General features: G+C 52.3%; 2 protein-coding genes across 3 annotated transcripts; one reads left to right on the top strand and one right to left on the bottom strand.

The window, feature by feature from the left end:
- Positions 1 to 105: 105 nt before the first annotated feature.
- On the top strand, positions 106 to 17716 carry Nherf1 (NHERF family PDZ scaffold protein 1). Its single transcript, XM_004860598.3, has 6 exons — positions 106 to 787; positions 12374 to 12535; positions 13296 to 13449; positions 15449 to 15489; positions 16542 to 16631; positions 16859 to 17716. The coding sequence occupies exons 1-6, from the start codon at positions 347 to 349 to the stop codon at positions 17045 to 17047; spliced, it is 1077 nt and encodes a 358-aa protein (XP_004860655.1). The 5' UTR covers positions 106 to 346; the 3' UTR covers positions 17048 to 17716.
- On the bottom strand, positions 15161 to 27756 carry Nat9 (N-acetyltransferase 9). Of its 2 annotated transcripts, none has more exons than XM_021241006.2 (7): positions 27736 to 27756; positions 26982 to 27151; positions 21973 to 22082; positions 21132 to 21275; positions 20456 to 20515; positions 20207 to 20301; positions 15161 to 20109 (listed from the first exon to the last, which is right to left on the bottom strand). In XM_021241006.2, exons 2-7 carry the CDS (start codon positions 27056 to 27058, stop codon positions 19978 to 19980), a joined length of 618 nt encoding a protein of 205 aa, XP_021096665.1. In that variant the 5' UTR covers positions 27059 to 27151; positions 27736 to 27756; the 3' UTR covers positions 15161 to 19977. The 2 variants fall into 2 exon arrangements, with proteins under 2 accessions (XP_021096665.1, XP_004860654.1); XM_004860597.3 differs by lacking the exon at positions 27736 to 27756 and adding an exon at positions 27634 to 27729.
- Positions 27757 to 27924: the final 168 nt, after the last annotated feature.

The raw sequence follows: 27924 nt of genomic DNA, 5'->3' as shown, positions 1-27924 counted from the left end.
CATTGGCTCTCGCTGTTCACCCGGCCCGAACGTCCCCGCCCGTGGTCTCTGATTGGTCCATGATGGTCCACACCCTCGGCGCGGTCCCGCCCCCGGGATTAGAGGCCGGAGGGCTTCTGGGCAGCTCAGTCGCCGCGCGGGGCGGGATTTAGTTCGTGTTCCTCCGTACGGCCTCCGCGGTTCGCAGTCGGCGTTCCCGGGACACCTGCGCCCTCTGCAGGCGTGGGGATTCCTGCTGCGTTCCTTCTCGCCCTCCGGTTCGTTGGGCGGGGAGAAAAGCTGGGCTGTCGCGTCCCGGACCCTCGACGGGACCTCGCTTCGCGCCTCTGAGCCGTCGCAGGGCGAGATGAGCGCGGACGCGGCGGCCGGGGCCCCTCTGCCCCGGCTCTGCTGCCTGGAGAAGGGTCCGAACGGCTACGGCTTCCACTTGCACGGGGAGAAGGGCAAGGTGGGCCAGTTCATCCGGCTGGTGGAGCCCGGCTCTCCGGCCGAGAAGGCGGGGCTGCTGGCCGGGGACCGGCTGGTGGGGGTGAACGGCGAGAACGTGGAGAAGGAGACCCACCAGCAGGTGGTGAGCCGCATCCGCGCTTCGCCCAACGCCGTGCGCCTGCTGGTGGTCGACCCCGAAACCGACGAGCAGCTGAAGAAGCTCGGCGTCCAGGTCGGGGAGGAGCTGCTGCGCGCCCAGGAAGAGCCGGGACAGGCCGAGCCGCCGGCCGCCGACGAGTCGCAGACGGACGGAAATGAAAATGAGCCGCGCGAGGCCGAGAAGAGCCACTCGGAGCGGGTAAGTGTGGGCCGGGGCCCGGGCTGGGGGATCGCAGAGAGACCCCGGCGCCCTGCACGTCCAGCCCCTTCTGAAACTCGAGCCCCGCGGGAGAGGGAGTCTGCTTTCGCCTGCCGACCCAGCGCCCCGGCGGTTCCTGGACAGGCTTGGGGCTGCGTCCCGGGACCCCATCCCCCTGCCCGGCCTGGCCCGGGAGCCTGAGCAACTTTGCAGCGAGCGAGTCCCGACACGAGAAAGCTGGAAGAATAACGACCCATTTTCTGTGCCGACCTCCCCCCCCCCGCGCGCCCCCGGTGGGGATGGGTCCCTGGGAGGCTGGCCCGCATCTCCCTCAGCCTCTTGGTGTGTGTATCATTAACTTCACCGGGGCTGGACTTTAGCCTCGTGAGATCCAGTGTGACTTCTAAAAAGAGAGGAAGCCCCAGCGTCTCTGAGCGAGGTGTGGGGGTGGGGTGCTGGGAGGAGAGGCAGAGGCGTCTTGGGGGTGGTGGCCCTGCCACCCAGGAGGATTTATGATTCTCAGGAATGTGAGGAGTAAGCACTCGCTTGTATCAGGGAGGAGGAGGAACGCTGGGGGAGGGAGTGGGCACATGGCCAGGCAGCGGCCAGCAGAGCCCACCAAGGGCAGGTGGCCTTGCCCTGGTGTTGTCATTGCGTACTCCAGTGCCTGGACACCCAGCAGGCTGGGTGCTTTTGCCCGTGTTTGGAACGGCTGCAGGAGGGGCAGCTGGCAAAACAGGAGCTGTTGTGCTGAGCCTCCTGTCCCCAGAGAGCAAGGCGGGGAGGGTTGGGATGCAGGCTGTGGGACCGAGGCCTCTTAATGGTGCACCATTTCTCTACCTGATGGCAGCTTGTGGCAGGCTGTCTGGGGCCAGGAGGATCGTCCCTGGATAGAGAAAGGGCAGGGTGGAGCATGAAGGTAGAAAGAAGGTGGATACTGAGAGGACCAACTGGTTTGGCGGACGTGAGGTCACCAGGAGCCTTGTCCAGCCAGAACCAGGTGCTGGGAATGCCACAGTCACTCTGCTCCCACTTCCACTGCCAACTTGGCATTGGCAAGGGGTAGGAGAGAAGTTCCAGGACCCCTGGCAGGGAGTTGACACTGCGGGGTTGCAACCTACGACCTCTGTTCCCAGGCATTAACCCAGTTTGAACTTTGAGCTGAGTCCATCGATTTGTCATTCTCTTTTTTCCTCTGTTGGACCTTGGCACCCACACAATATCCCCATCATCACCACCAAGTTACAGTCGTGTTCAGCTCCTCCCTTTGCCCTTTTGGTTCAGCTGCTGGGCGCCAGAGGGCCCTGGGGAGGTGAATGTAGAGCACACACGCTTCACCATGCCATCCAAAAAGGCAGTGGGCTTTGGTCTTCTGCTCTAGGTGACCCCAGAGTCAGGCTCCCCCAGATGGTGGGGTGACACCTGCATTTCTGTGTGTTCATTAGGCCAGGACACAGGAACACCATCACCGTGCAAGTCAGACATTCTCTGAGATTTGATCCTCCCATCCACCCATTGGGAGCATTGGACAATGAGATGCTTGGCTTCTCGAGAATTTTAGAAGTATTGGAAGTACTGGTGCCCCTACTCAATGCTAAATTGGGCACATTTATGCTAGGCATTTGGATCCCAGCTCTGTGCAACCAACTCCTTCAGCTTTATTCATAGCCAGCCAGCAATGCTAAGCCCCTCTGGTAGAAAACTGCCATATTCTCATAGCGTGAGCTTGCAGGTGACCCGCCCCGATCTGCAAAAAATGTCCATAAACATGACGTTGGGTTTTTTTTTTTCTCTTTCTAAAATGCATTCCAGGGCTGGGCATGATGACACACGACTGTAATCCCAGCACTTAGGAGGCTGAGGCAGGAGGATCACCATGAGTTCAAGGCCAGCCTGGACTACATAGGGAGACCCTGTCTCACATAAATAAATAAATAAACACATTCCTTTCCCGCCTAAGGTATCTAATTGAGATTCACTAATTAGTTTCACCCAGAATTTGTAGAGTGGGTCAGTTCTAGTACCTTCATCAGTACTCGTAAGTGAAGAAGGTATGAGTGGAAAGGTGCCGGACAGAGATTGCTTGGCTGGGTGGCATCTTGTTTAGGGGACCAGCCCAAGTCAGGAATGACACAAAGAGAAAGTGAGAGGTACCTGGAGCACTGGCCATCCCTCTGGCCTGTGTAGGCCCAAGGAGGTGGAGGTGGGCTTCCAGCCCTCCCCAGCTGCTTTCCCCACCACCTGCGGACTGGGAGAAGCAAAAACACCTGCCCTGCTGCTCCCCTGCTTAAAGCCCTCCTCCCATCCCCCATCAGTATAGGAGGAGTCCCAAACCCTTGAGCTTGGGACCAAAGTGAGGGCTGGGCAGGTCTGAACCAGCTGAGCTGCACTGGCCGGGCTGCCTTGGCCAAGTTATTTCATTTCCCTGTGCTTCCCTTTCCTCTTGTGTAAGTTGAGGCTGATGGCAGTGACCTCACAGGGTTGTCAGGATCATAGACGCAGTGCTCAGAAGTGCCCAATAGTCACTGTTTAATATCACCTGCTGTTCCATGCCCTTCCCCATCTGGCCGCCCTTGCTGACCACCTAAACCACACCAAAGGTCCAAATTCCCTTCTGGCCTCTGAGCCATCACACCTGGCAATCTTCTGTCCTCTTCTGTACCAGGCCTATGCTCCTCAACTACTAAGCTCCATGGAACATTTCCTTGATCCCAGGGGCAGAGGTAGCTTTTCCATTCCTCCTGCTCTTTGTCCTTCTGTCGCTGGTAGTATTTCAGTCATCTGTTCATGACCACCTCCTCCACTATGTGGTAAACCCCAGGGCAACTGAGGTTTATTTGTGTGGATAGCCCCAGTGCTGTGCCAGGCCCAAGGTAGGGATGTTCTCAATAAATATATTTTAATGAATGAATGAACACATAACAGCTGTAAGGGACCTTTGTCCTGGTTCATCTCAGTCCAGCACACCTGGGCTTGTTTGTGCTTCCAGCACACCCAGGATTGGAATGCCAGATAGAACCTACCCACTTACTCTTTCTTGCCTGCTAACAGCTTCCATTTCAAAACTAGGAAGCCAGGTCTAGGCTTTCGGGCTGGCCAGATCCGTGTTTGAATACCAGCTCTGCTGATTACTGCCTCTGGGACCCTGGGAGTTCATTATTCCCTACAGGCCTCCGCTTCCACATCTGTAAAATGGGAACACCAACACCTACCCAGCTCATGGTTGCTGAGAAGATTGCCTGAGATGATAGGCAGGAATGTGAAAGTTCTCAGCTTGAGGAGGGTTCCCCAGCCTTGACACTAAACTTGATCCCAGAGGCAGGCTGACTGCAGGCACACCAGGTAGGGAGGTGGGTGGGCACAATTAGTTGACAGGCTGCCTCCGTCTTTTCCAAACAACCAGGTTGGAGCTCCAGTAGACAGAGCAGGGTTTGAGCTGCTCGGTGCTTGGATTTGAGGCTTGGGGGGGGGCGGGGGTTACCGAGGATCAAACTCTGGACCTTGCACTTAAGAGACAGGCGCAGTTCCACTGAGCTAAATCCCCAGCCCTATCTATGAGTGCTTGGATTTGAAATGGGCAGGCTTCCATGGCAGTTGTGTGTTGTTCATTCTCCTAAGTCACAAGTCCACTGATAAAGCAGCAGAACCCTTGGTTCTTACCTTCAGGCTCTTGTTAAGTCAGATCAGTCATTCGGGAAATTATTCTCTTGGAGACAGAAAGTGGCTTCCTTCTCTGGAACCCCAGGAAGATAAGGGTCCTTCCCCAAACTTCCCATCCCAGGCGTCCATGGGAAAGAGGGGAATTCCCACTTAGGGATTAGAGGGACAGGGAACGAAGCCCAAGGTCTGTCAATGCTTTGCAGTCTCTTTACCCACAGAAACCAAACCGGAGCTCTAGACCCCGTAACAGGTGTTCCTGTGCTCTGCCTTTCTGAGGTAGAGTGCCCACCTGGGAAGGACGCTCAGCACGCCTGCTGCTGGCCAGCCTGTGCCATGAGGACAGAGATGTGCCTTTCCTTGATTTCCCCCACAGCAACCCTGCAAATTAGGTATCATTTTCTCCATTTTGTAAGTTGATAGTGTTTCATACGGGACAGGTGTTAATTTGAGTCTGGTGATGTGCTAAGTACTAAATAAGCAGGCCTTATGTCATCAAATGCACATGACTCCCACCCCAAGCAGGTATTAGTCCCATTCTCTACCTGTGGAGACCGAGGCTAAGTCAGGTTAGGTGACCAGCACCAGGAATCTCAGCTAGGAAACCCTCCGGCAAAGCCAGATATCTTGGGTTTTAGTCCTGATTCCAGTGTGTGCACATCCTTCAGCTGCACAGGTTGTGCCTGGCCTTCCAGCAGAATCTCTCTGCCCGCTGTACTTTATTTTTTGAGACGGTCTCGCTATGTAGTTTGCTATGAGATGAGTTCTCACTGGCCTTGAACTCACTGTGTACTCAAATTTGAGGTGACCTCCTGCCTCAGCCTCCCAAGTGCTGGGATCACAGGTGTGCGCCCCATACTCGGCTCTCTATCCGTTACATTCTGAAGCACACCAGGACCATGACAAGAGCATACATTCAGGCTACTCAGGGCACAGAGTAGTAGCTCAGAGCTCTTGCCTAGCATGCACAGGCCCCCTGGGTTCAACCCCCAGCACGGGGGAAAATAAACATGGAATTCAGGCTGCCTGAACCAGTTTCCTATAGGGATCCAGGTCGCTGGACCCTTACTGGGGCCAGAGATTCTAGTATATGTGCTGCTAAAGTAAGTACAAGAGGCCAGGGATTCTAGATGCTCTGACCCCAGCAGTACCTCAGCCCTGATGAGAAGGCTTTGCCACACGGGCAGGCTCATGTTCCCATCCTTTCTCATGGGCTGTGCCTGGAGCTTGGGAACCAAGTCTCTGGCCCTTGCTGGCTGGTTCTTGGGGTCACCTGTGCACCAAGAGCCCCCCGGAGGCCTTGACTGCCACCTGAGCCTTCCACTGGGGTAGGACAACGCTCCGTGTCCCCAGATGCCTAGGCAATGTTTAGGTTGCTGTGTCCTGGAAAAGGACAAGTGCTGTCTCTCTCCTGAGATCAGGTCACCTTAGAGCAGCACAGTAACAAGCAAAAAACATTTGCCGGGTTCAAGTCCCACTCACCGCTCAGCGACTGAGGCTAGAGCTCTAACTTAGTCACAAAGGCTCAGCCTACTCTGCTTGTTGTCAGATCATAGGGACCCAATGCCCAGAGCAGAGTTTGGGGCTGACTCTGACAGCAGAGTGGTTAAAGTTGACACTGGTAGATGTATGCTGTCCATTGTGGCTGCCACTGGACACGTAAGGCTCTCCGTCGCCCATTCTGAGAGCTTAGTACTGATTGAGTCTCACTCACCCAAAATGCTTGGGACCAGGTGTTTTGGATATCGGTTTTGTTGGGGGGGTTCTTGGTTTTGTTTGGTGCTACTAAGGACTGAACCTAGAGCCTTCGTACTAAGCTACATCCCCCCTTTTTAAAATTTTATCTCTCAGAGTTACCCAGGTTGGGCCCAAACTTCTGATCCTCCTTCCTCAGCCTCCCAGAGTGCTGGGATTACAGACATGTACCACCACACCCTTCTTTCTTTTCAGCCTTTTTTTTTTTTTTTTTTTTTTTGGTACCTAGGATCGAACTGGGATCCTTGTGCTTGTGAGGCAGGCACTGAAACCACTGAGCTAAATCCCCAGCCCCCCCCCCTTTTTTTTAAGCCTTCTTTTTTTTCACCCTTCTTTCTTTTTTGTATTTTGGAACATTTCCATAAATATATAAATATATATATATATCTCAAGGATGGGATGCAAGTTTAAACACAGAATTCATGTATGATTTCTATACACCTTATCCATATAGCCTGGAAGCAGTTTCATACAATATCTTTTTTTGTTGTTGCTCATATTTTTTTTAATGTATCACAATGAGCAGGAAACATACTTGATGAAATATTTCAAAGGAGTATATTCACTTACCATCTACAATCAACTATGACAAAGTTTTTGTGGCAGATTTCTTTTTTCAGTTTGAAAGTTCCATGTGGTTCTGTTTGTTACTCTCCATGTATTTTGCTGCAGTTCAAGATCAGCATTGTTGCAGTAACAAAAAAGCTAACAAGGACCGGGAATTTAGCTCAGCGGTGTTGCCGCCTGCCTCGCAAGCACAAGGACCCGAGTTTGATCCCCGGTACCAAAAAAGCTAACAAGACTACATTAGCGAAAAATACCAAGAACATCATTTTTGGTTTCACTTGCTCAATTTTTTTGGTTTTTCGATGTTTTTTTTGTGGTGTGTTTTTGGTTTTTGTACATTGCAAAGGCTGTTCATATACCCCTTCACCTTAGGGTCACGTTCATTTATGCTTCTTTCCTACCCAAACTTGTCCCCCCTCCCCCCTTCATACAATATCTTAATAATTTAATGTAGGAAACAAAGTTTCATAATATATAATTTTCTTTTTTTATTTTGGTACTGGGGATCGAACTCGGGACCTCGCGCTTTCGAGGCAGGTGGTGGAACCACTGAGCTAAATCCCCAGCCCATAATATATAATTTTCTATTGTGGTGTCATCTATGCCCCAAAACTTTCAGTTTGGAGCCTTTTGGATTTCAGTTTTTCAGATTGGGATACCTAACAGATATTTCAATTTTTAAAAATAGATTACATGTGGAAATGTAACATTTTGGGTACATTGTGTTAAATAAGGTATTAAATTTACTTTCGGTGCTGAGGATTGAACCCAGGGCCTTGTGCTTTACCACGGAGCTACACCTCTAACCATGGCCCTTTTTAATGTGGCTATCAGAAACTTTGAAATTTCACACATGGCTGACATATTTCTACTGCACAGTGCTGGTTTGGATCTAAGTTCAAATGCTACCTTCTGTCAGCTGTGCATACTTGAGCAGTTTACGCCGTGTCTTTAAACCTGAGTTTCCTCATCTGTGAAATACAGCGAATAATACTTCCCTTGCAAAGTTATAATTGGGTTTTTAAAAAGAAACATAAAGCCTCTAGGGAGCACTTGGCACATAGTAACTGTTCAGTAAATGCTTCATTGTTGAGCCCTGTGTTTACAAGCTCTCTGAAGGTCCTTATTGAGGGATAATGGGAGGGTGTCTGCAGGCCAGGCAGGAAGGCACGAGGAGGCCAGCTCTGAGTGGTGCCCGGCCAGGCAGCAGCCCAGGTACCGGCCTGCTCCATCCTAAGCTTGACCAGCCCTGGGAAGACGTGAGCCAAATTCTCCTCCACCGCATTGGCTGGCACTAGGAAAAGACACTACTAGCCAGAGGCAGGACTGGCTCAGGGCCCCTGTCCTTCAGCTTATGTCACTCTCCTGGTTCCCCCTGCCTGGCTCCAGGAAAAAACCTTCCCACTGGGAAACAGGAAGTACAAGATCAAGGACTAGGGGTAGCAACCTTCTTTGCAAACAGAGGTGCCCTACTTTCCTTGGCCTGTATAGAAACAAGGGGAGGGTGTCCTGTAGGGAACATGAGGTGACATCAGGGCCGCGGGGCTCAGGCCAGTATTAGCCAAGCCCACTGTGTCTCACCTGGGATGAGGACACTTTCGGCCTGCAGATCTGGACATTGGACCAGTGCTTAAGCACCTTCCCTGTCTGCCTGAAGGATAATGTCCCATGCCGCCCAGTGCACAGCACCAGGCCCAAGCCCCTGTCCCCAGAGACTGTAACAAACTAAGCTGCCTCCCAGAGCAGCCATGGCTCTTACCCCAAACTCACTTCCTCCCTCTAGGGTCCCCACTTTCTCCCCAGCCCCTCTGTTGCTGGGCTGCTTTTCCTGTATGGGGCAGCAGGGCACCAGCCTTATTTACATAAGAGCTCAGGCCTGGGCTGGGCTGGGCTGAGGGAAGGGCAGTCTTGTGGGAGGTGGGGGTCACTTCTGTTATTCCCTAGCCTCCCTGATGGTCTTCCTGTTCCCCCAGCCCACCCCTCTGGGGCCTAGAGAGGGCTGGCCTTTGGGAACTGATGCAGGCCAACCCAGTGGAAGCTGCCTGGCTGTTTGTCTGCCCCATCGCCATGGCATCACCCAGGGAGGGGCTGGGCCCAGTGGGGCGTTGGCCCCCAGCTGCCCGCAGCCCTCCCCCCAAGGAGGAGCAGGGAGCGGCCAGCTCCCCAGAGACCACACTGGGATTAGGGTATCGACTTTCCCCAGCTTTCCAGGTGGCTGCTGCTGGCGCCTATTAAATTCCATGCCCACTGTCCTGTGTGGGTGGAGGTGATGGGGCGGCGACTAAGGGTGGAGGAGATGAAGGGGCAGCCTGAAAACCCAAGGGTAGGGAAGGCCGGGTAAGCAGGGCCTGGAGACAGCGCTTCTGGCCAGGCCCTTTCTGGAAAGCTGTCCAGCATTGTGTGCAAGTGAGTTTCAGGCCGACCCTCACCACTCAGCCCTTGCGTTGTGCTCCTCCTCCTGCCTGGAGCTCTGAGCACATCCTGGTTACTTCTGGCCCTTTTGGGTCTCCTTAGGAGACCCAAGCTCCGCACAGAGTCTGGGGCTGCGTTCCCCATAACATCCAGTGCTCTGTACCCCTCCACCTGGCACCAGGGCACAAGTCTCCTTGTTAGCCCCTGGAGCCACTCAGCAAACCCAAGTTGGCTTGAACTTTGCCACTGTTTCTCCCCTTCCCGCAGAAGCAGAACCCAGCAGTGATGGACCAGCTGCACCAGTTGCTCCGTGCTTGCCCATCTCACTTCTCAGTGCCAGGCCCCGCACCCCGGGGGGCTGCCCCAGGGGACTCCTGGCTCCACCCAGGCTAGAATGGGCCACCTGATGGGCTGAATCAGCAGCTGCAGTGACACCGCCTGGTGTCCCCAGGGGGAGTGCGGTACAGGCCAGTCTCCCTGGAAGTGTGGGAAGCCCCCATCACCCTTTCTGAAGTCGGAGTCTCCAGCGACTTGGGAAGAAGGGACTAGCTAAGGCTCTGTTACCTAACGGCTGCATATGACGTTAGGGGCTACCTGAGGCTTCCAGTCCTCCTGCCCTGCCAAATTCGGGTCCTGAAGCTTCCACAGAGTCAGCCAGGGGCCAGTGGAGCAGGTCCCAGTGCAGAGGGAAAGGAGCAATAAGTGCCTTGAGCCTCTCGGGCCAGGTCTCCCTTGTATCCCTCATCCTCTGGATGGCAGGAGGGAACAAGGTTCAGGCAGGCCCTGGAGCTTTGATGACTTGTTAGTAAGCAAGGGGTACTGTTATGATTTGCTGAGGCACAGACAGGGAAACCTGTAGCAGAGAGACCTAGATAGGAAGGTGGGTATCACAGAGTTAGTGAGCCCAGCTCCGCCAGTCAGGGAGCACCAGAGCTGCCTGTCCCCTGGCCTGTTGGCAACCACAGCTCCAGCCCAGGCATGCTTACTGCCCGTCACCCTGGCCAACCTTATACCTCTGCGCAGGCTGCAGCTCCAGCTGCAAGAGGCCTGATACCCGGAAGGAAGGCTGTGGTTTCATCACCTCCCAGGCCACCTCCCTGCAGGGGTGGCAACCAGTGCCGGCTGCCCTTCACTGCAACTCCTGCTGGGGCCTCAGCTCCAAATGGGTTGCCCCATTCTGAAGTTCGATCCTTAAAGATCAACCCACAGTATGGTGTAAGGAGGGTAGGTCTCAAATCAGACAGGGGTTGCAGTTCTGACTGTGTAATGTCAGGAAGTGGGCTTGATTTCTCCGAGCCTTGGTTTCCCCATCTCAGAAACAGCTGACAAGCCTCAGCCATGTTGCTATGGGAAGACTCTCTGGAGCGAGGGACTTCAGGGGAAGGTGGGGAGGGACAGAGCATTGGAGCTGCCCCCTCCCCATCCCTGGGATTCACCCTCCCCCTTTCTGGGGTGAAGGACCAGATTGCGGATTATGCAGCTCAGTGTGGCTGAGGCAGAAAGCTGAGCCATCCTGGGGGTATCGACTGGTCAGACCTGTTCCCGCCTCACCTAGGCAGCCTGGGGGAGGGCCAGCTGGCAGCCTCGCGGCTGGATTAGCTGCAGGGGAGAAGAGACTTGCTCCCTCCCAGAACAAGATCTTGGACAGCAAGGGTGTGGGAGGGGTGAGGAACAGGGTGGCTAAGAAGAACTGGTGCTTCTGTGGGTGCCTCCTTTCTGCTGAGCACTTAGTTGCCTCCATGGTTGTCTGGGTGAGGAGCCCCTAGCCCAGACTTGGGTAAGTGGCTGCTAGGGCAAGTCCCTGCTGTCACGTGCTTTCTTCCTCTCTTGGGCTCCGTACCCCCACCATCTTGAAACAATGCAAAAGACCTGCCTAAGCATTTAAGGGAAGAGAAAAATCTTCCCTCTAGCCCCTAGCCCAAGCGGGAAGAGGTGGGATCACAGCTCTGCATATGGCAGCTACCTCCTGGGGCTGGCAGGTTGGGACAGGAGGCCCTTGAGGCCTCCCCTTCATGCCTTCCCACCCCTCCCTTGCGTCCTCCACTCCCAGCTGCAGATTTGGGTTTCAGATCAACCTGGCACACCACCCTCTCCCACCCAGTCCACTGCTCAGCTTCACATGACTGTTCCGCAGTGTTAAGGAGAAAGATAAAGTCCAGGTAGCACAGGGACTTACAGCTAGAGAGGGTTCCCACGTACATAATTAGCTCCTTGGGCCTCGCAGCAACGCTGAGAGGTAGGTAGCAGTGAGAACGGCCTGTAAAGGAGAACCCTGAGGCTTGGAGGAGGAAATGACATGCCCCGGGTCACACAGCTAGTAAGCAGGGGAGCTCATTGCCTGATGGTCAAGGTGATAACCCAGGGCTACCAGGCTGGACAGCAGCCAAGTCCTGCCCCACGCCTACGGGGAAGGGACTTAAGCTCTGGCTTCCATCCACACACCAGTCCATCCGCCATGCTTGAGTCCTGGAGCTGTGAAACTGAGCTGCCTTAATTAAGCCGGAGAGAGGATAGTGAAAACACTTCCAGTCCGGACGTGAGAAGACTGTCGCATGCCTTATTAAGAGGTCACTCTTCCCCAGGACTCAACCACACGTACTTCCTTGGGCCCAGCCCTGCTTTTCACAGCCACCTGTTATGGCTCCTTGGGATTGGTGACAGGCTTTCTGGGTTCTGTCACCTGTCTATCCCACTGTGCAACCCACACTTCCTAGTTATCTGGCTCCTCCCAGCTCCCTTTGAACTGGACCATTTGGCTTGGTGAGGACCAGAAAGGAGCCTGCATGGGTGAGGAAAGGCTTTACTATAAATACGCTGGCTGGCTTTCAGTAAACACCTGCCCCTTCCTCCCTAGGTGGAGAACAGGTACAAAAGGGCTGGGGTCCTGGCGCATAGCCCTCAGGTTCCCAGTCAGGCTGACAGATGCCGCACTGTCCCTCCTATCCCAGGGCCACAGTGCGTCGTTGATGAGGCCGGGTAGAACTAAACTGACTTGTGATTCACCTTAGAATGTCATGGGGGAAGGGATTTACTCCAGGGCCGCCCCCAGCTCATCTGCACCCCCAGTCAGAATTCCCTGTGGGATCCAAGCATAGTTGCATTATTCCAAACCTTGCTTGCTGGAGGAGGCAGGGTCGGGCAGAGGGCGGGGGAGGACAGGGGCATTGTGGAATGACCTCTCCTTTATCCCCACAGCGCGAGCTTCGGCCTCGGATCTGTTTCATGAAGAAGGGTGCCAACGGCTACGGCTTCAACCTGCACAGTGACAAGTCCAAGCCAGGCCAGTTCATCCGAGCGGTGGACCCAGGCTCCCCAGCAGAGGCCTCTGGGCTCCGGGCCCAAGACCGCATTGTGGAGGTGATGTTCTCGCCCTCTTTCCCAGACTCTTCCTTGCTCTTCCTTCCTGGCCTTTAGCTCCTCAGGCAACCATCATACCACCTACTGCTTGGTTAGCCCATGGGGTATAACAACCCAGACACACTGAATGGGTGATTGGGTACATAGGTGGGTAGGAGAAAGGGAAGGAGGAGGAAGAAGGGTGGGTAGTAGAGGGACAGACAAGCTGGTTAACTTTTCTCCTCTGAGACCTTCTACCCTGAGCAAGCACTCTACAGCGATGATTCACCCATTCATCCAGGTAGATGCCACCCCAAAGCTTCCCTGCTGCCCGAGCACTACACGAGCCAGGCACAGGGCTGGGGAGGAGCTCCCCCTCCTGAGTTAGGCTTCAGATAACTTCTGCTCTTGAGCTGTGCTCAGGAGAGAGGAAGCGTGAAGTAAATGCTGGGGCTGCTCCCACAGTCTGAGAACCTTAGCACCGGAGATCAGCTCTCGCGGGACGTCTCATTTAACACAGGAGAAAAGGGGGGAAGTCAGAGGGGCACCCAGCCCTGGCTTTCCGAACCTCTCCACCCCGTCCCTCACAGCTGTGTTTGCTTAGTCTTTCTCTGGATATTTGCTTTGGCTCTCCCCACGTGTCCTGCCTCCCCGCTGTCCCGTGGGAGGACCACTGGCCTAGTTCAGAACTATGCAGGCAAGGGAGGCCCCAAATCCTTCCTCCTGCCCTCCACACAGCTGAGACCTGTGCCCGTGACCCCCACTCCTACCCATCCCACAGGTGAACGGGATCTGCATGGAGGGCAAGCAGCACGGGGACGTGGTGTCTGCCATCAAGGCTGGAGGGGACCAGGCCAAGCTGCTGGTGGTAGACAGGGAAACCGATGAGTTCTTCAAGAAGTGCAAGGTGATTCCATCTCAGGAGCATCTGGATGGTGAGTGACCGGTACAGCGGGCTGCCCCCACGTTGGGGACACAGCCGGTGCTGCCGGCGTCACTGTGTCCCAGCTGTGGGGTGGGCAACTTCCCGGCCTTGACTGTCCCTCCCCCTCCTCCGGGTGGGCTGAGAGTGGGGAGACGGAGCAGGGAGGGGGGGGTTCCAAGGCGGCACGTGACGGGGGGGCGGGGCTCGGCTGGCAGGAGGGATGGGACAGAGCTTCAGGGTCCCCAGCCTACGCTGCAGTGCCCAAGGGGGCAGTCCAAGCTCCCCTTATACTCTCAGGGCAGTGCCTGTGCCTCTGCCACGCAAGGGTTAATTCTGGGGCAGGCTTCAGCTTTTGCTGGGCAGATCAGAGTCCAATGACAGGGGCTGGAACCTCCCTTCCCTTCTGTCAGGTTGCCTTGGAAACAGCTCGGAGAGCCCTGGGTCTCCTTCAGTCTCTGGGCCCCTGCCCTCCCCCACTTTACCCCTGCCAAGCCTGGCACCTCCCCCTACCCAAGCAGAGCCAAAAGGGGGCCCCAGGGCTGCTATACCAGAATAGGGAGGGGTTCAACAGCCTCTGTTCCCTGGGCTGGACTTTCTCCTTGTGAAGATGGCTCAGGGTGTGGGGTGCCCCTGGGCCATCCTGAGGGTGGAATGCCTTTGGACTTTGCATTGGGTCCGGCCTCCCTGAAGGTCAGGGTTTTATTTGTGGGAGGTCCACATGACTTCCCCTTAACTGGAGGAACTCAGTGGGCCATCCTGTCTCCATCAGACCTGATCCAGGGTCCTGGGCACTCCTAGAAGAGGGGGTGGCTCCTGAAAATCCTTAGCCTCTGGGCATGGGAGGTGCAGGTTCCCTCTTACCTCTTCTCCAGGTTCATGGAAACCCTGTAACTCAGCTAATCCCCTTCCTCGGTGAGGACACTGAGGCCCAGAGAAGCCCCAGACTTGCTCTTGGGGACCTGGTATGAGGACCATAGCTGAAACTTGGAGTCCGCTCAGCTCCCCAGAACTGTGCCCTGCCTCTTCCCTCACTCTTCCTCACCTCTCCACCCTGGAAGTCATCCCCCTTAAATGCCTCTCTGGCTGGCAGCATACAGTCTCCAGCCAGAGGATCTGGCAAGGGAGAGCCCCAGAGGGAGGGGGAAAATGAGTGTCCCAGTGTCCTCCAAGTCCCCTGCGCCATGGCCACGGGAGGGCTGGAGATGTCAAAAGGGAGGAAAAGGTAAATCAGGGGTGCCTGGACCAGGGATGAGTAAGAGAAAAGATACACGAATATAAGCTCAGGGTTCAGGAGAAACAACACCCCCCCTCCCCGCCCAGTCCCTGGAAGTGGAGCAGCCCCATGGTAGCCATGGGGGATGACCCAGGCCCAGCGTCTCTCCCTCTGGCACCTCCTGCCCCACCAGCTGGTTGGGGAGGACACCCAGGACACTGCCCTTGAGCCTTCCTGTCCCTTCAGTTCCAGATAGCAAGTAGGGCTGGGCTTGTTTTCTCTCAGCAGAGGCAGCTGCCAACCATAATCTTGGGTGTGGCCCTAATTCTGCAGTCATACCACTGTCACCTGGGATGCATGTGAAAGATGTCATGGCCCAGGCCTGTCCCAGGAGTCTGTTTTGAGTCAGGCAGCCACCCTAGAACTTCACTCTGTCTAGTATGGGTTTTTTCAAGCCACTTGTGACCCACCAATACCTCTTGAGATCCCTTTAGCAGAAACCAGCACATTGTTAAAAATAAAATTTAATAGAAAATATCAAAGAGCATTGCACTGCTGTAAGGGTAAGTATTGTTTCATGAAATTTTGTCATACACACAGTCTTTTGTGTGTGCTGGGTTGTGAAAATGTCAGGCGTCCTTACAACGGATTGCAGTCAAAAAAGTTTTAACCTCTGACCTTGGGTGCAAGATCTGATGAACTCCCCAGAAGCAACATTTCTGGCCGCCTCTGCAGGCTGCACCTGGCACTACTCTTCCCAAAGCTCTCGCCTCACCTCTGCTCTCCCCCACCCTAGGTCCCCTGCCTGAGCCCTTGACCAATGGGGAGATACAGAAGGTAAGGGTGGTCCTGTAACTGCGCCTCTGGCCCCAATGGCATAGGGGGAGGGAGCTGTCCTACGGTGGTGTAATGAGAGGGTCAGCCTCCCGCTCGGGCTGAAACCTCAGGGCCAGGTTCCAGCTCCTTTCTGAGCTCCAAGATACAGAACTAACAACGCACCCCTGACCCCTGCTGAGGGCCAAGACTGTCACACTGGAGAGGCCTGGCCAGGCCCGTCTGCAGCCCGCCATCCTGGGTGACAGGCCCCCACCTCCAACTCCCCACCATACAGAAGAGGCCATTCTTCCCCCCAAGAACAGAGCTCTAGTGTCTGGCTGTGCACTGCCAGCCCTGCTACTTCCAGTCTGGGTTGGAAGAACAAAGCCCCTCCTCCCCTGGCAGAAAGGAAGAGATGGCAGGCAGGGTGCCAGCCAGATCCACGGAGGGACCCAGGAAGAGGCTGAGTGCCAAGCTGATGCCCCCAGCCAAAGCCTTCACTCCTGAACAAGCCCACTCGGAGCAGGAGTCCACAGGGTCTCCTCTTTCCCCAGGGGTTTGTACCAGGGGACCCCCAGGGGGAGGGTCCCTAAGCCCAATATGAATCTTCTGTCACCCCAACTGTGGGTCTAGAACACTCCTTCCATCTTACTCCTTCAAGGCTCTGCTTGGCTGCTTTGGATTTAATGTTCAGATAGGGCTGCAGAAGGTTTGGGAGCACATGGTCCCCCATGACTATCAGAGAGGGCCCTGGTATCCCCAAGCTCCAAGCAGCACACCCCCCCACCCTACCCACCAAAGCAGGCCAAAAGACAAGTCAGTTCCATGAAAGCCACATCAGGGAAGGCAGGGAAAACAGTGATTTAGCTAATCCCACTGTCTGCAACCCTCCCACCCAGGTAATGGATGGGACCAGGCTGCTCTCTGATCCTTTAAGGAATGTAGAAATGTGAAGCTGGAATTTGGGTGGGTGACCAAGGCGTGACACTTCTCAGACTGGGGCCTCCAGGTTTCCTAATCAGGAGTTTCCTACCCCCTTCCCTGCCAGCCCACACCCCTTTTCTCTGTGCCAGGAGAACAGTGGTGAAGCCCCGGGTGAGAGAGCCTTGGACAGCCCCAGGCCAGCCCTGGCAAGATCCGCCTCAAGCGATACCAGCGAGGAGGTAGGCCTCCTGGCAGGGGTTGGGACTGGGTTACGGGAAGCCGATTCCCAGGCCACTCTGGTTCCTGGCACACCAGCCTGCCTCTGATGTCACATGCTGAAGTGCATTGTTCTTGTGACCCAGCTTCCCTGGGCACAGCCTCAAGGGAGCCACCTTACCCAGGCTGAGAACCAGGGAGCCTCCCAGGCACTGACTCCCAACTATCTGCCTCCCCTTTCTCTTTACAGTTCAGTTCCCAAGACAGCCCCAAGAAACAGGACTCCACAGAGCCCTTGTCTACCTCCTCCTCTGACCCCATCCTGGACTTCAATATCTCCCTGGCCGTGGCCAAAGAGAGGGCCCATCAGAAGCGTGGCAGCAAACGGGCCCCACAGATGGACTGGAGCAAGAAAAATGAACTCTTCAGCAACCTCTAAGGGCCCATCCACCAGCTGTCCAAGGCTGGAAGGTTCTAGCCAGCAGCCTACCAGTCTTAGCCACCCCCAGCCCCTCCACCCACCAATCGACATTCCAATCAGCACCAGCATCCCCCTTCTTGATGAATCTGATTTTCCTAGACACTTCGTTCTTCCCTTAAGGTGTTTTTCTGTCCTTTTCCAATCAAAAAGCATACTTTCCCTCCTCCCTGAGGGCTTCCTCCTACCAGGTGACCCCTTGCCACCCAGCCTGGGACATCACTGGGACCCACAGCAAGCAAGGATCCTGGAGTCAGACCCTCATGTGTCATCACTGGGCCAAAACTGATCAGGAAACTGATTTCAGCAGCCACCACTCACAGTGGACAGGGTACCTTTCATCCTGAGAGTTGTGGCTCGGGCAGTTTTTTGTTTTTTTGGGTTTTTTTTTTTTTGCCCCAAGAGTGCAGTCTGACAGAGTTCAGAGAGATTTTTGTTTCCTTGATTTTCCTGGTCATTAACATCTGAGGCATAGCAGCAGCCTCAGCCTTAAAGTTTTGTTTCTAGTCCCACCCTTGGAGACCTGGGCAGCATAGGAAGGATCCGGCTCCCCCCTGCCCATCCCTGAGCCAGGCCAGGCACCACCACTGTAAAGAAACTGCTTCAGAAATCAAGCTTCCTCCTCTACTGCGTCAGCGTCTGTGTCTTCCTTTGAAGCTTTGTCCTTCAGCCTCACACTGTCCAGATGGAAAGTAGGAAGTGGCGAAAGTGTAGCCGACTGGCCTTTGGCTGAGGTTAGGACACAACTGGAGGAAGGACCACGTAAAGGCTCCCTGCAGCCCCAAGCCCAGGTGACTTTAACCAGAGGGCCTGGATTCTGTAGCTGCTCAGGAACCCCATAGGGAGTAAGACCCACTCAGCCCCACATGCTTAGTTTGGTGTCACTGTGTCAGTGTATGGGGGGGATCAGTGAGGGCTATGGAGAGCATGGGAGGGAACACCTGAGGCCCACATGTTAAGAGGCTTCTGAGGTTCCTCTCGTTCCAAGAGTGCTACAAGTATAAAGCCTAAGATGAAGCTGGGCTCGGGAGCTGGAGCACTGGGCTTGACTCTTCGAGGAGCCCATGGGCCACAGGATTCCCAGGAGCAGGCTGAGCTGGCGCCAGATACTCTTTATCTTATCTGGCCACGAGCCTGATTGGAGGGCATTTGTCCAGCACTGGGGGAAAACAAACTGGTCCACTGAGCCCCAGAACATGCTGTGGGGCAAAGTGGGATGGAGGGAAATTTCCAAGGGCAAAATGCAGGTCAAGCCCAGGTCCCTTACACCTGTGGCGCCTGAGGCCACATCCTATAAGTCCACCAGGGTGACCCAGGCTGGAGGGTGAGGGTCAGGGCAGTGCTCAGAGAGAAGGAAGGGAAGCTGGCCCTGGGCTACTTCCTCTCCACTCAACCCACAGGGAACTCACTTGGAACCAGGTTCCTGGACTGAGGGGAACGAGATAGGCAAGAAGATAGTAAAACAGGAAGGGGACCTGGGGGGGACCCCAGGGTTGAGAGAAGGGCCAGTCTATCTGGCTGTCTGGTTCTTTAGGGTTTGGATTCCACTAGCCTTAAATGGAACCATCCAGAACCCTTCTCACAGCACTTTTGTTCTGTGCCCTGCTTAACAGGGCCCGGCCTCCCTTTACCCTTACCCCACCCTTGGCTGGCCCTCTGACCCCTGGTGGAGGGCCCCCTCCCCCAGAGCAGGCCGATGGATTGCCCCATAAGACTTGGAAGGGCCCTTCCCTACCTCTCAACTGCTAGGTGGAGAAGCCTGGGGAACCTTTGACTGATTAGGCTGGAGACAAGGACAGGAAGGTGACACAGAGGAAACTCCTGGCCCTAAGGGGTTGGAGCAAGGTGCAAAGGGAACCTTTCCCTTTAGATTCAGGCATATTTTAGCTTCTACAGAATTTCAACTGCAATCTGGGGAGAGGTGACAGGAGCCAGGGGACCTCAAGTATCTGGTATTGGTTCCCCTCTCAAAGGTCCCCCACAAGCTGCCTTCTACGGCTGTTTTGGAAACATGCCTAGCCTTCCTCGATGGGCACCCCAGATGATGAGGCATGAGGGACAGTTAGGAGTAAAGGGTTCCCGAGGGACCTGGTGTGACTCCTAAACTGCAGTTGCCAGCAGCCTGGCCATCCCAAACCTGTGCCTCCACTGCCCCCTCATGGGCAGGCCAGGTGCAGCTGCCTCAGCAGCAGCTATAGGGCTGAAGTGGGAGAGCTGCAGGGACAGGAGACTGGTCATCCAGGATTGGGCTTGAGTGGCTTTCCTCTGGCAGCCAGCAGCTGAGTGGAAGGCTCATTAACAGGGTATTCTCCAGCCATAGGAGCTGCAGACAAAACTCCTTCCTCTACATTCAGGGCTATCTGGCTCTAAAAAAGGAAGCAGGAGGAAAGGCACTGGGCGAGGGAGGGGCTGGACCACTCCCTCACCAAGCCGCCTGTCCTGCCTCCAGGGTCACATTGGCCTGCTGCTAACAATGGAAATGAGCTAGCCCTTCCCAGGATGGGTACGGAGACAGGTCCCGGTACCTCAGGCAGGCCAAATGAAAACGGGAACTGGCCAGCCCAGTGCTTTACTCCAAGTCAGGCTGGTGCCCCTGGGTGGTGCCTCTGGCCTTGGAGAGGCCTGTCCATCCCCATTTCCACCGTGCCCTTCCCAGGAGATACTTGCCATCCACTCCAAGGGCATCTGAGTCAGTCTGGCAGAGAGGGAAGGGGAGTCTGCTTAGGTCCAGGCAAACTCAGGCCAAGTCTGGAGGTCCCTGAAGGTGACTCCCAGTTTGGAGCAGAGACCAAAGGCACCATACATTATCTCCTGCGAAGAACTCTGGTCCTTGGAGCGGGTGGCCCCAACGCCCCAGCTCCTGCAGAGTGGCTGCCAAGGCCTGGCTGGCATCAGTGCTCTGCTGACCCATCTCTATAAGCCTTCTCCTCCACGTGGCTGGTCTGATCCAGAAGCCACTGCCGCTCAGGCTCACTCACTGTCAGTCTAAGTGTCATCTCCTGGAAGACGCTGCTCACAGCCACCTGCACGAGCCAGAGGGCAGGGCTCACCAAGTTACTCATGAGTTCTACACCACTGGCTCCACCACCCAGAACTAGGCCTGCCCATCAACCTCCTCACCTGCTCAAAGTGAAGCTTCTGGAACATCCGGATGCTGGGTTCATTTCCTTGCCCGATTTTTGCCTCAAACTTGGTCAGACCTAGCTTGGTTACTCCTCCAGATATAACAGGGAGAGGGGCAACCGGCAGGGTGAAGCTCCCACTAAAACCTCCATACTTCCTCCCTATTTGCAGGGGAGGCACCTGTCATCTGCCTCCCCCCAGGGGCCTGGCCACTTTTCCCCACGTGGCCCACTCAGACCATCTTACCGTAGGACAGCATCAGGAGAGCAGCCTCAGTGCCAAAGCCCCGGCCCCTGCAGCTGGGCTCTAGGACAAAGAGCAACACAGTGGCTGACACCAGGGCCAGGCTCCAGTGTGTGACATGTGAGGTTGGTGCTGTTCACATTCTGCACACCAGGAAGAGAGGCAGAAGTGAAAGAACACAGCCAAGTGTCCCTGCTTGCAACCCAGCAATCTGACTCCAAAGCCGACCCCCTTACCTTAGCACACTACTTTGAGGGAACAATCAGGGTACCTGGGGAAAGCTGAGGAACCAGGTATGCAGAAACAGGACAGGCAGCTGGGTGTGGTGGTGTACACCTATAATCTCAGCACTCGGAAGGCTGAGGCAGGAGGCTTGCCATGAGTCTGAGACTACACAGTGAGGCCCTATCTTGAAATAAAGAGGAGGGTTCCTCGGGTAGGAAAACACTCTGGAAATTATTTTTCAAGGGTCCCCTGTCTACCTCAAGGATAGGACTGACTAAATTTAAAACCCTAAAGCATAACGAAGAAAGTGATGAATGCTGGGGTGAACCAGCAGGCTGGAGGGAACTCAGGAGGGCAGTCTGCCCCAGCCAGGTGCCGGCCTCCCACCGAGCTCTCTGAGTTAAGCAGGTCTGAGGGCCGGGAGGGAAAGGAGACTGGGCCACATGGAACAAACCTGCGATCATGACCTCAATCTCCCCCAAGGTGGGGTCTTCCAGATCCGTGAGGAAGAGGTTCACATCGCCCACCATGCAGCTCTCTTCAGAAGGGCCTGGCTGGGCCCGCCACTTCTCTGTGTCCAGCACAATGAAGGTGCACTCTAAGGGAAGAGGTGATAGTTACCATCTACAGCTACCTACCCCAGAGAAGAAAGAAAGATATAGAGGGTGTCTGTGCCCAAGCCAGAAATTACAGAATATCTCTCTCTCTCTACCTGGCTGGCGTAAGGGGGTCTAGAGCTTCATGCAGCTCATTACAAAGCTCCAAAGCTGCCTTAAATCGAAAGAAAAAAATAGCCTTCTCCAAATAGCAACTGTACTCTAAAAGAGCAGAAGACCCAAAGGAAGATGGTAACCATATTAGGCTGTGGCAAGGGCCAAGAGGGCAGGGCCTAAATCTACAGCTAAAGCCCAAAATCCTTTACTTTCTGTAAATCCTAAGCCTGGTGCAGTGAGTGGAAAAGAGGACAGAAGGATCAACCACTGGGACCAGGCATGAGGATAGGGTTTCTAGCACCTTCCAGCGGCCCCCCCCACTGGGGATTGGACTCAAGGCCTTGCACTAAACTACATCTCCATCTGGTTCCTGGCTGACCCCAACCTTGTGATCCTCCTGCCTCAGCCTCCCAAGTAGCTGGCATTACACAGGCATGTACCACTGCACCCAGCTTCCAAGCTTTTCATAAAGCTTTTCTGGCCCCTATAGGGTTAAGAGTAGGGATGGAAAAGGGTGGGAACACAGAGACTCCCTCTGGATTCAGCCCACTCATGAGCAGGTCCAGGGCCTTCATTCCTCACTGTCAGCATCCTCCCGCCAGCTGCACTGCATTGCATACTCCTGCTCCAGAGTCAGTGGCTCTGAGGCTGTCAAACGCTGCAGTTCCTCTGATTTCATCCACTCATGGTACCTGCAGGGACAAACGGATGGCCTTAGACATGCAGGACTGATTCAAAAGCATTGGGCTCACGCTTTATAAGATGAAGAAGTGTCTGTAATCCCAGCTACTTGGTAGACTGAAGCAGGAGAATACAGCTTCAAGTACAGCCTGGGCAACACAGGGACTTGGTGAGACCCTGACTCAAAATAAAAAAAATAAAATAATAATTTTTAAAGACTGGAGATGTAGGCTCCTAGGGCAGAGAAGCTGAGCTGGTCCCAGCACCTGGAAGGAGGCTCCCCCGCCGCCATCCCAAGCTCCTGGGGCAGAGAAGCTGAGCCAGTCCCAGCACCTGGAAGGAAGCTCCCCCACCGCCATCCCAAGCTCCTGGGGCAGAGAAGCTGAGCCACTCGGGCGCCAGGAGCACGCCCCCCCACACACACACTCTGTGGAAATGAGAAAACACATAAACAAGCCTCAAAAACAGACTTCTGGGTCATCTGCAGCAACCCCAAAGGGAAACGAGATGGAACAATCTGATACTGAACGACCTGGACTCCCTGAACTGGCAACAAAAGAGGATCTGGGAAAAATGAAATCAGAAATAATTACTCAGATAACAGCAAAGATTTTGCTCATGGTGCAAGACATGATTAATAAATCTAGAGAGGACACAGATAAAAAAAATAGAGGATCTGAGGAACATGATGGAATCCCAACATAGGAAACAAATGGAATCCATAAAACAGATGCAAACAGATTTCCAGGAGATTAAAAACTCCATCAAAAGTCTACACAGCAGAATGAACCAATGGGAGGATAGAATTTCAGATAAAGAAGAAAAGATTGCAATTAGTGACCAGGAAAAGAAAATTTGTTTTAAAATTGTAAGGGACCACGAGAAATTAATCCAGCAGCTGCTAGACGATGCAAAGAAGAATAACATAAGACTGATTGGAGTCAATGAAGAAACAGGAGAGAGTGCAGATGACATAAAAAAACTGTTCATAGAAGTGACAGCAGAAAACTTCCCAAGCAGGGGAAAAGAACCTGACATACAGATAAGTGAGGCATATAGGACTCCAACTAGCCTTGATCAAAAATAATCTATACATAGGCATATAATAAGATTCCAGAAACCCAATAGAAGAACAATATTCTACAAGCAGTGAGACAAAAGAAACAAATCACATACAAAGGAAAGCCTGTCAGTATCATAGCAGACTTCTCAATGCAAACCCTCAAGACAAGAAGAGCTTGGAGTGATGTATTTCAAGCCCTAAAGGAAAACAGCCTCCAACCCAGACTGATGTACCCTGCAAAACTATCTTGCAAAATTGATGGGGAAATAAGATACTTTCATGATAAAGAGCACCTCAGGAACTTCATGAATACCAAACCGGCACTCCAAAAAATTTTAGACAATACCCTAGGAAAAGACAATGAGGATCACAACCCCAGGAAACCAGCAGAATGAATCCACTGGGCGTGACAAATTAAACACAAAGGGGGAGAATCCAACAAAAAGAAAAAGTCATGACACGGCTTTTAAAACTTTTAACTTCATCTCCCTACTGAGTGTATAAGTCAATTTTGTTATTGTACTGATTAGTATTTTTCTGATTCTAGAGTTGCACACTTTTCCTTGTGCTATACTATTTATCATCTTATGTCTACTTTTTAATTGGGTTGTCTATTAATGAGCTCTAAGAATTTTTTTTTTTTTCTGGTACCGGGGATCGAACTTGGGTCCTTGAGCTTTTATAGAGACAACTCTTTTTTTTTTTTGGTACCGGGGATCGAACTTGGGTCCTTGTACTTGCACAGCAGGCGGCGAAACCACTGAGCTAAATCCCCGGCCCAAGAATTCTTTATATATTCTGGTCATAGGTTATATGCATTGTAAATATGGTCTAGTTAAGGACTTTTCATTTTAATGATGTCATTTAAAGTTCTAAATTTTGATGGAATCGCATTTATCAATTTTTTTCTTTTATACATCATGTCTTTTGTACCCTAGGTAGTTCTTGCCTACCCTAAATTCATAAACATTTTCCCTTATAATTTCTTCTTAAAGTTTTATACTTTTAGGCTTTCATATTTAGGTTCATAGATACCTTCAAGTTATTTTCATGTATGGAAATAAAGGGTTGAGGTTAATTTTTTATATATGGATACCAGGTGTTCTAGTCCTGTTTCCTGAAAACACTATCTCTTCCTCGGCTCTTGAATTGAGTTTATATTCTATAAAATGCTAATGTTAAATAATCTTTCAAAACTCAGTGGACCATATATGTGTGGTTTTATTTCTGGATTCTCTGTTTTATTCCAACGATCTATACGTCTTTCCTTACACCAACACTGCCTTGATTACTGTAGCTTTAGAAGAAGTCTTAAAATTAGGTACTAAACGTCTTCCAACACTGTTTTTGTTTTTGTTTTTTGCTTTTTGTTTTTACTTTTCTAGGTCCTTTGTACTCCTACATAACTTTTAAATTTCAATATCCAATTCTTCATTTATAGCAAGTATACACAGACCTGAATTTTTATATCTATCTTGTGTTTTCTAATCCTGCTAAATTCAAATACAAGTTCTAGGGGCTCCTAGAGATTTCTTAGTATTTTCTCTGTAGATGATCATTTCATCTACATATAAAGATTTTGCTTCTACCTTGCCAATCCTATTCTAATCGTGTCATTTTATTGCCAGGCTATTTTGGTGGGGCCTAGGTTTCAAAGTTTAATGGTCAGATAAAGAGTAAGCATATCTGCCCTTTTCCCCACCTTAAGGAGAAAGCATTGTATCTTCTCCATTCATGTAAGGCATTCTCGCTGGAAGTATGGAGTACATGTCTTTAATCTGTTGAGAAGGTTCTGTTCTACTTCTAGACTCCTGATAGCTTTTACCATGAACAGCTGTGGAATTTAGTCCAATACTTTTACTCCAACTAGTGACAGAATCATATGACTTTTTCCTCTCCTCTGTTAAAATGATGACTTTTGAGGGTGGATCTTCCAATGCTGAACCAACACTGCCATCCCTATAACAAAACCACTTTCTACATACTGCCAGATCTGACTTCTAATAGTTTGTTTTGTTAAACAAATTTCTATCTATGTTCATACTTTTTTCTTCTATTATCTTTATCCAATTTTAGGATTAGCACAATGTTAAGTTCCTAAAATGAGGGGAGAAGTGTTCCTTCTTTTTTCTGCTTTGATATAATTTATCAGTTAAAATGTATATGAGCCTGCTGTTTTATAGGTAGGTTTTCAAGCTAGGAATATACTTTCTTTAATAGGTGCTATTCAAATTTTATATTTCCACCAGAGTTAATTTCATTAATTTGTCTTCCAAGGTACTTCTTAGAAGTTGTCAAATTTATTTCAAAAAAGATTCTTGTAATATGTTTGCTATATCCTTTTAAATTCTGTAAAATCTGTGGTAATGTCTCCTAGATCTTGATATTGCAATTTAAAAAATGGGCCAGGGATTTAGCTCAGTGGTTCTGACTCCTGCCTTGCAGGCGGAAGGACCCGAGTTCGATTTCTGGTACCAAAAAAAAAATGTATAACTGATATTGTGTAACAAGAAGAAAAGGTCTAAAGAAGCAGGGGAAGTGGGAGGGGTAGGGGAAAGGAAAAAAGGGAAAAGAAAAAATATGAGAAAAGGAAAAAATGGAAACAAAGCCTTTGCAAATAGGGAAGGGTGGAGGGGGTGAAGGGAGGGCAGGGGAAGGGGAAAAAATAAGAACCAAGATACTCACGTAATGGTACAAGATCCCAATGATGAATGTAACTGTATTTTATACCTAAAATGTACCAATAAACTTAATGGGGAAAAAAAATCAAAAAAAAAAAAAAAAAAAAGACTGGAGATGTAGCTAAGTGCAAAGGCCTTGAGTTTAATCTCCATAAAAACAACAACAAAAAAAGTGGATGGTAGGGAGGAGACCCCTACAGGGTCACAGAAGACCCAAAGAGGGTTATGTTTGTTCCTAGGACAGAAGGTCACAGAAAATGACCCCCTAGCAGCCAGACCCACAAAAGAACAGCAGGTAGGGGATGTTCTATCTGCTCAGTTTCCCAACCTGGCTCAGGGTTCCATTTGGAGCAGTCTGAAACCAAACATTCCTCAAATTACTGATGGGAAATATATGGCAAGTCAACCTCAGCAATGACGGCCTGACAAATCCCTACAAAGGCAGGATACCAGGGACTCCCAAAGGAAAACTGCAAGTAGAGGACACTTCCATAATTACCACTTTCACAGTTACAAGACATCTGCCCACTGCCCCTACAAAAGTTCATCCTATGGCATAGTTCTAGCCTTTCAAGCAGTCGACATCAAAACAGTCCATCAGAACTGTGGTGGTGCACCCCTGTAATCCCAGCACTTGGGAGGCAGAGGCAGAAGGACTGCTGAAAGTTCGAGGCCAACCTGGGCTCCATAGTGAGTTCAAGACAAGCCTGGACTATATAGCAAATCCCTCTCTCTCAAAAACAACAATAAACACCTAATTCCATCAGCTGAAGATTTTAGTACAAATAAAGGGTAAGTCTCCAAGAACTGCTATATTTGCTGACACCAAGGAAAGTCAGTTTACAACTGGGCAAGAATATCATTTCTTTTTCTTTCTTACATGCATTTAGTTGACAAAATAATTCCTTACTGAAAAGTGAAAAGGAAGTTGAAATGGGGAAAGAGAAAATCAAGGGAATGGTCAACTTCTTCCAGGGAAGTTGCAGTTCTTCACTTCAGCTTTATTTTTCCTGTATGTAATTACTTTTCACAACCAGTGTTTGTTCTTCTCAAGGGAAATAACTCTGAGATGGCGCTAAGGAAGGCTCTTGGCTGTGCCATGGAGAGTTGACCCACTCAACCTCACATGCACTTACAAGTGTACCCCAAGTCAGGTGAACAGTTACCTAGGTACGTGCTCTGAGGTGTAGGGCACCAAGACCACCTTCTTCCCCAGCAACATGGTGTTCTGATTCAACCTCATGGCAGCAGGCTGCAGGTGGGGGACAGCAGAGTCTGCCGGACGCTGTTTCTTCTCACTTGGGGCGGGAGCTCCGGCTCTCCTGCTGGGGTGAACCTAAATTGACAGAAGGGCCTCTAGACCTTCTTTCCTTCCAAACACTTAAGAGAAAGTGCACTCAAAACTCTTGCAAGAAAGAAAGTCGAGCTGACGAGGAATAATTAAGCAATCATTGGCTCGCATCTCAGAAGAGCCAAGCCTGGGCTGCCGTTCCTTCCGTCCTTTTGGTCTACTCTTTAGGATTTTGATTCATCAAACCCAAGCACCAAATACCAAAGTTTATCCTCAATGCTCCTATCGCTTGCCCCAGTCCCAGGATTTCAGTCCAGAATCAACCTCCAGCCCTGCGTCAAACCTATTTCCAGTATCTCATTCCAGCGTCCACGCCACCCAGGTCTGGGCCCTCTCCTCCCCGCCCCTAAACCTGGCCTCCCAGCCCACTCTAAACTCCCAGGTCCCTCTCCTTTGGATGGCGCTACAAGCTCCTCTCCACGACCCTCCAACCACCCAGATCCCGGAAGTGCCAAGCACACACCCACCCCCAGCCGAGGAAAGCGTCCCCAGGCGAACCCGCGACCCGCCTCTCCCAGCCCGCCACGCTTCCCCGCCAGGCCGGCGGTGCACCTTCCGCATGCGCTCACCTTCTCACTTCCGCCACGCAGACGGTAGCCCGTAGGTCCAACCCCTGCTCCGCCCCTGCGAGGGGCCCAATCAGCGTGCCGCGCCCCGCCCGAGGCCCGGGCCGGGAAGGTGGGCTGGAGAGCCGGCGCATGCGCCCTCTGGGCACTGGTGTGAGACAGCTGGCCCCGGCAGTGGCAGAGTGGCTACAA

The sequence above is a fragment of the Heterocephalus glaber genome, unplaced genomic scaffold (assembly GCF_053883595.1).
Source record: "Heterocephalus glaber isolate CG9 unplaced genomic scaffold, H.glaber_assembly_v1.0 deba00000937, whole genome shotgun sequence".
Classification (NCBI taxonomy): domain Eukaryota; kingdom Metazoa; phylum Chordata; class Mammalia; order Rodentia; family Bathyergidae; genus Heterocephalus; species Heterocephalus glaber.
The sequence above is the reverse complement of the archived record's forward strand: the minus strand, read 5'-3'. Positions and strand labels throughout refer to the sequence as shown.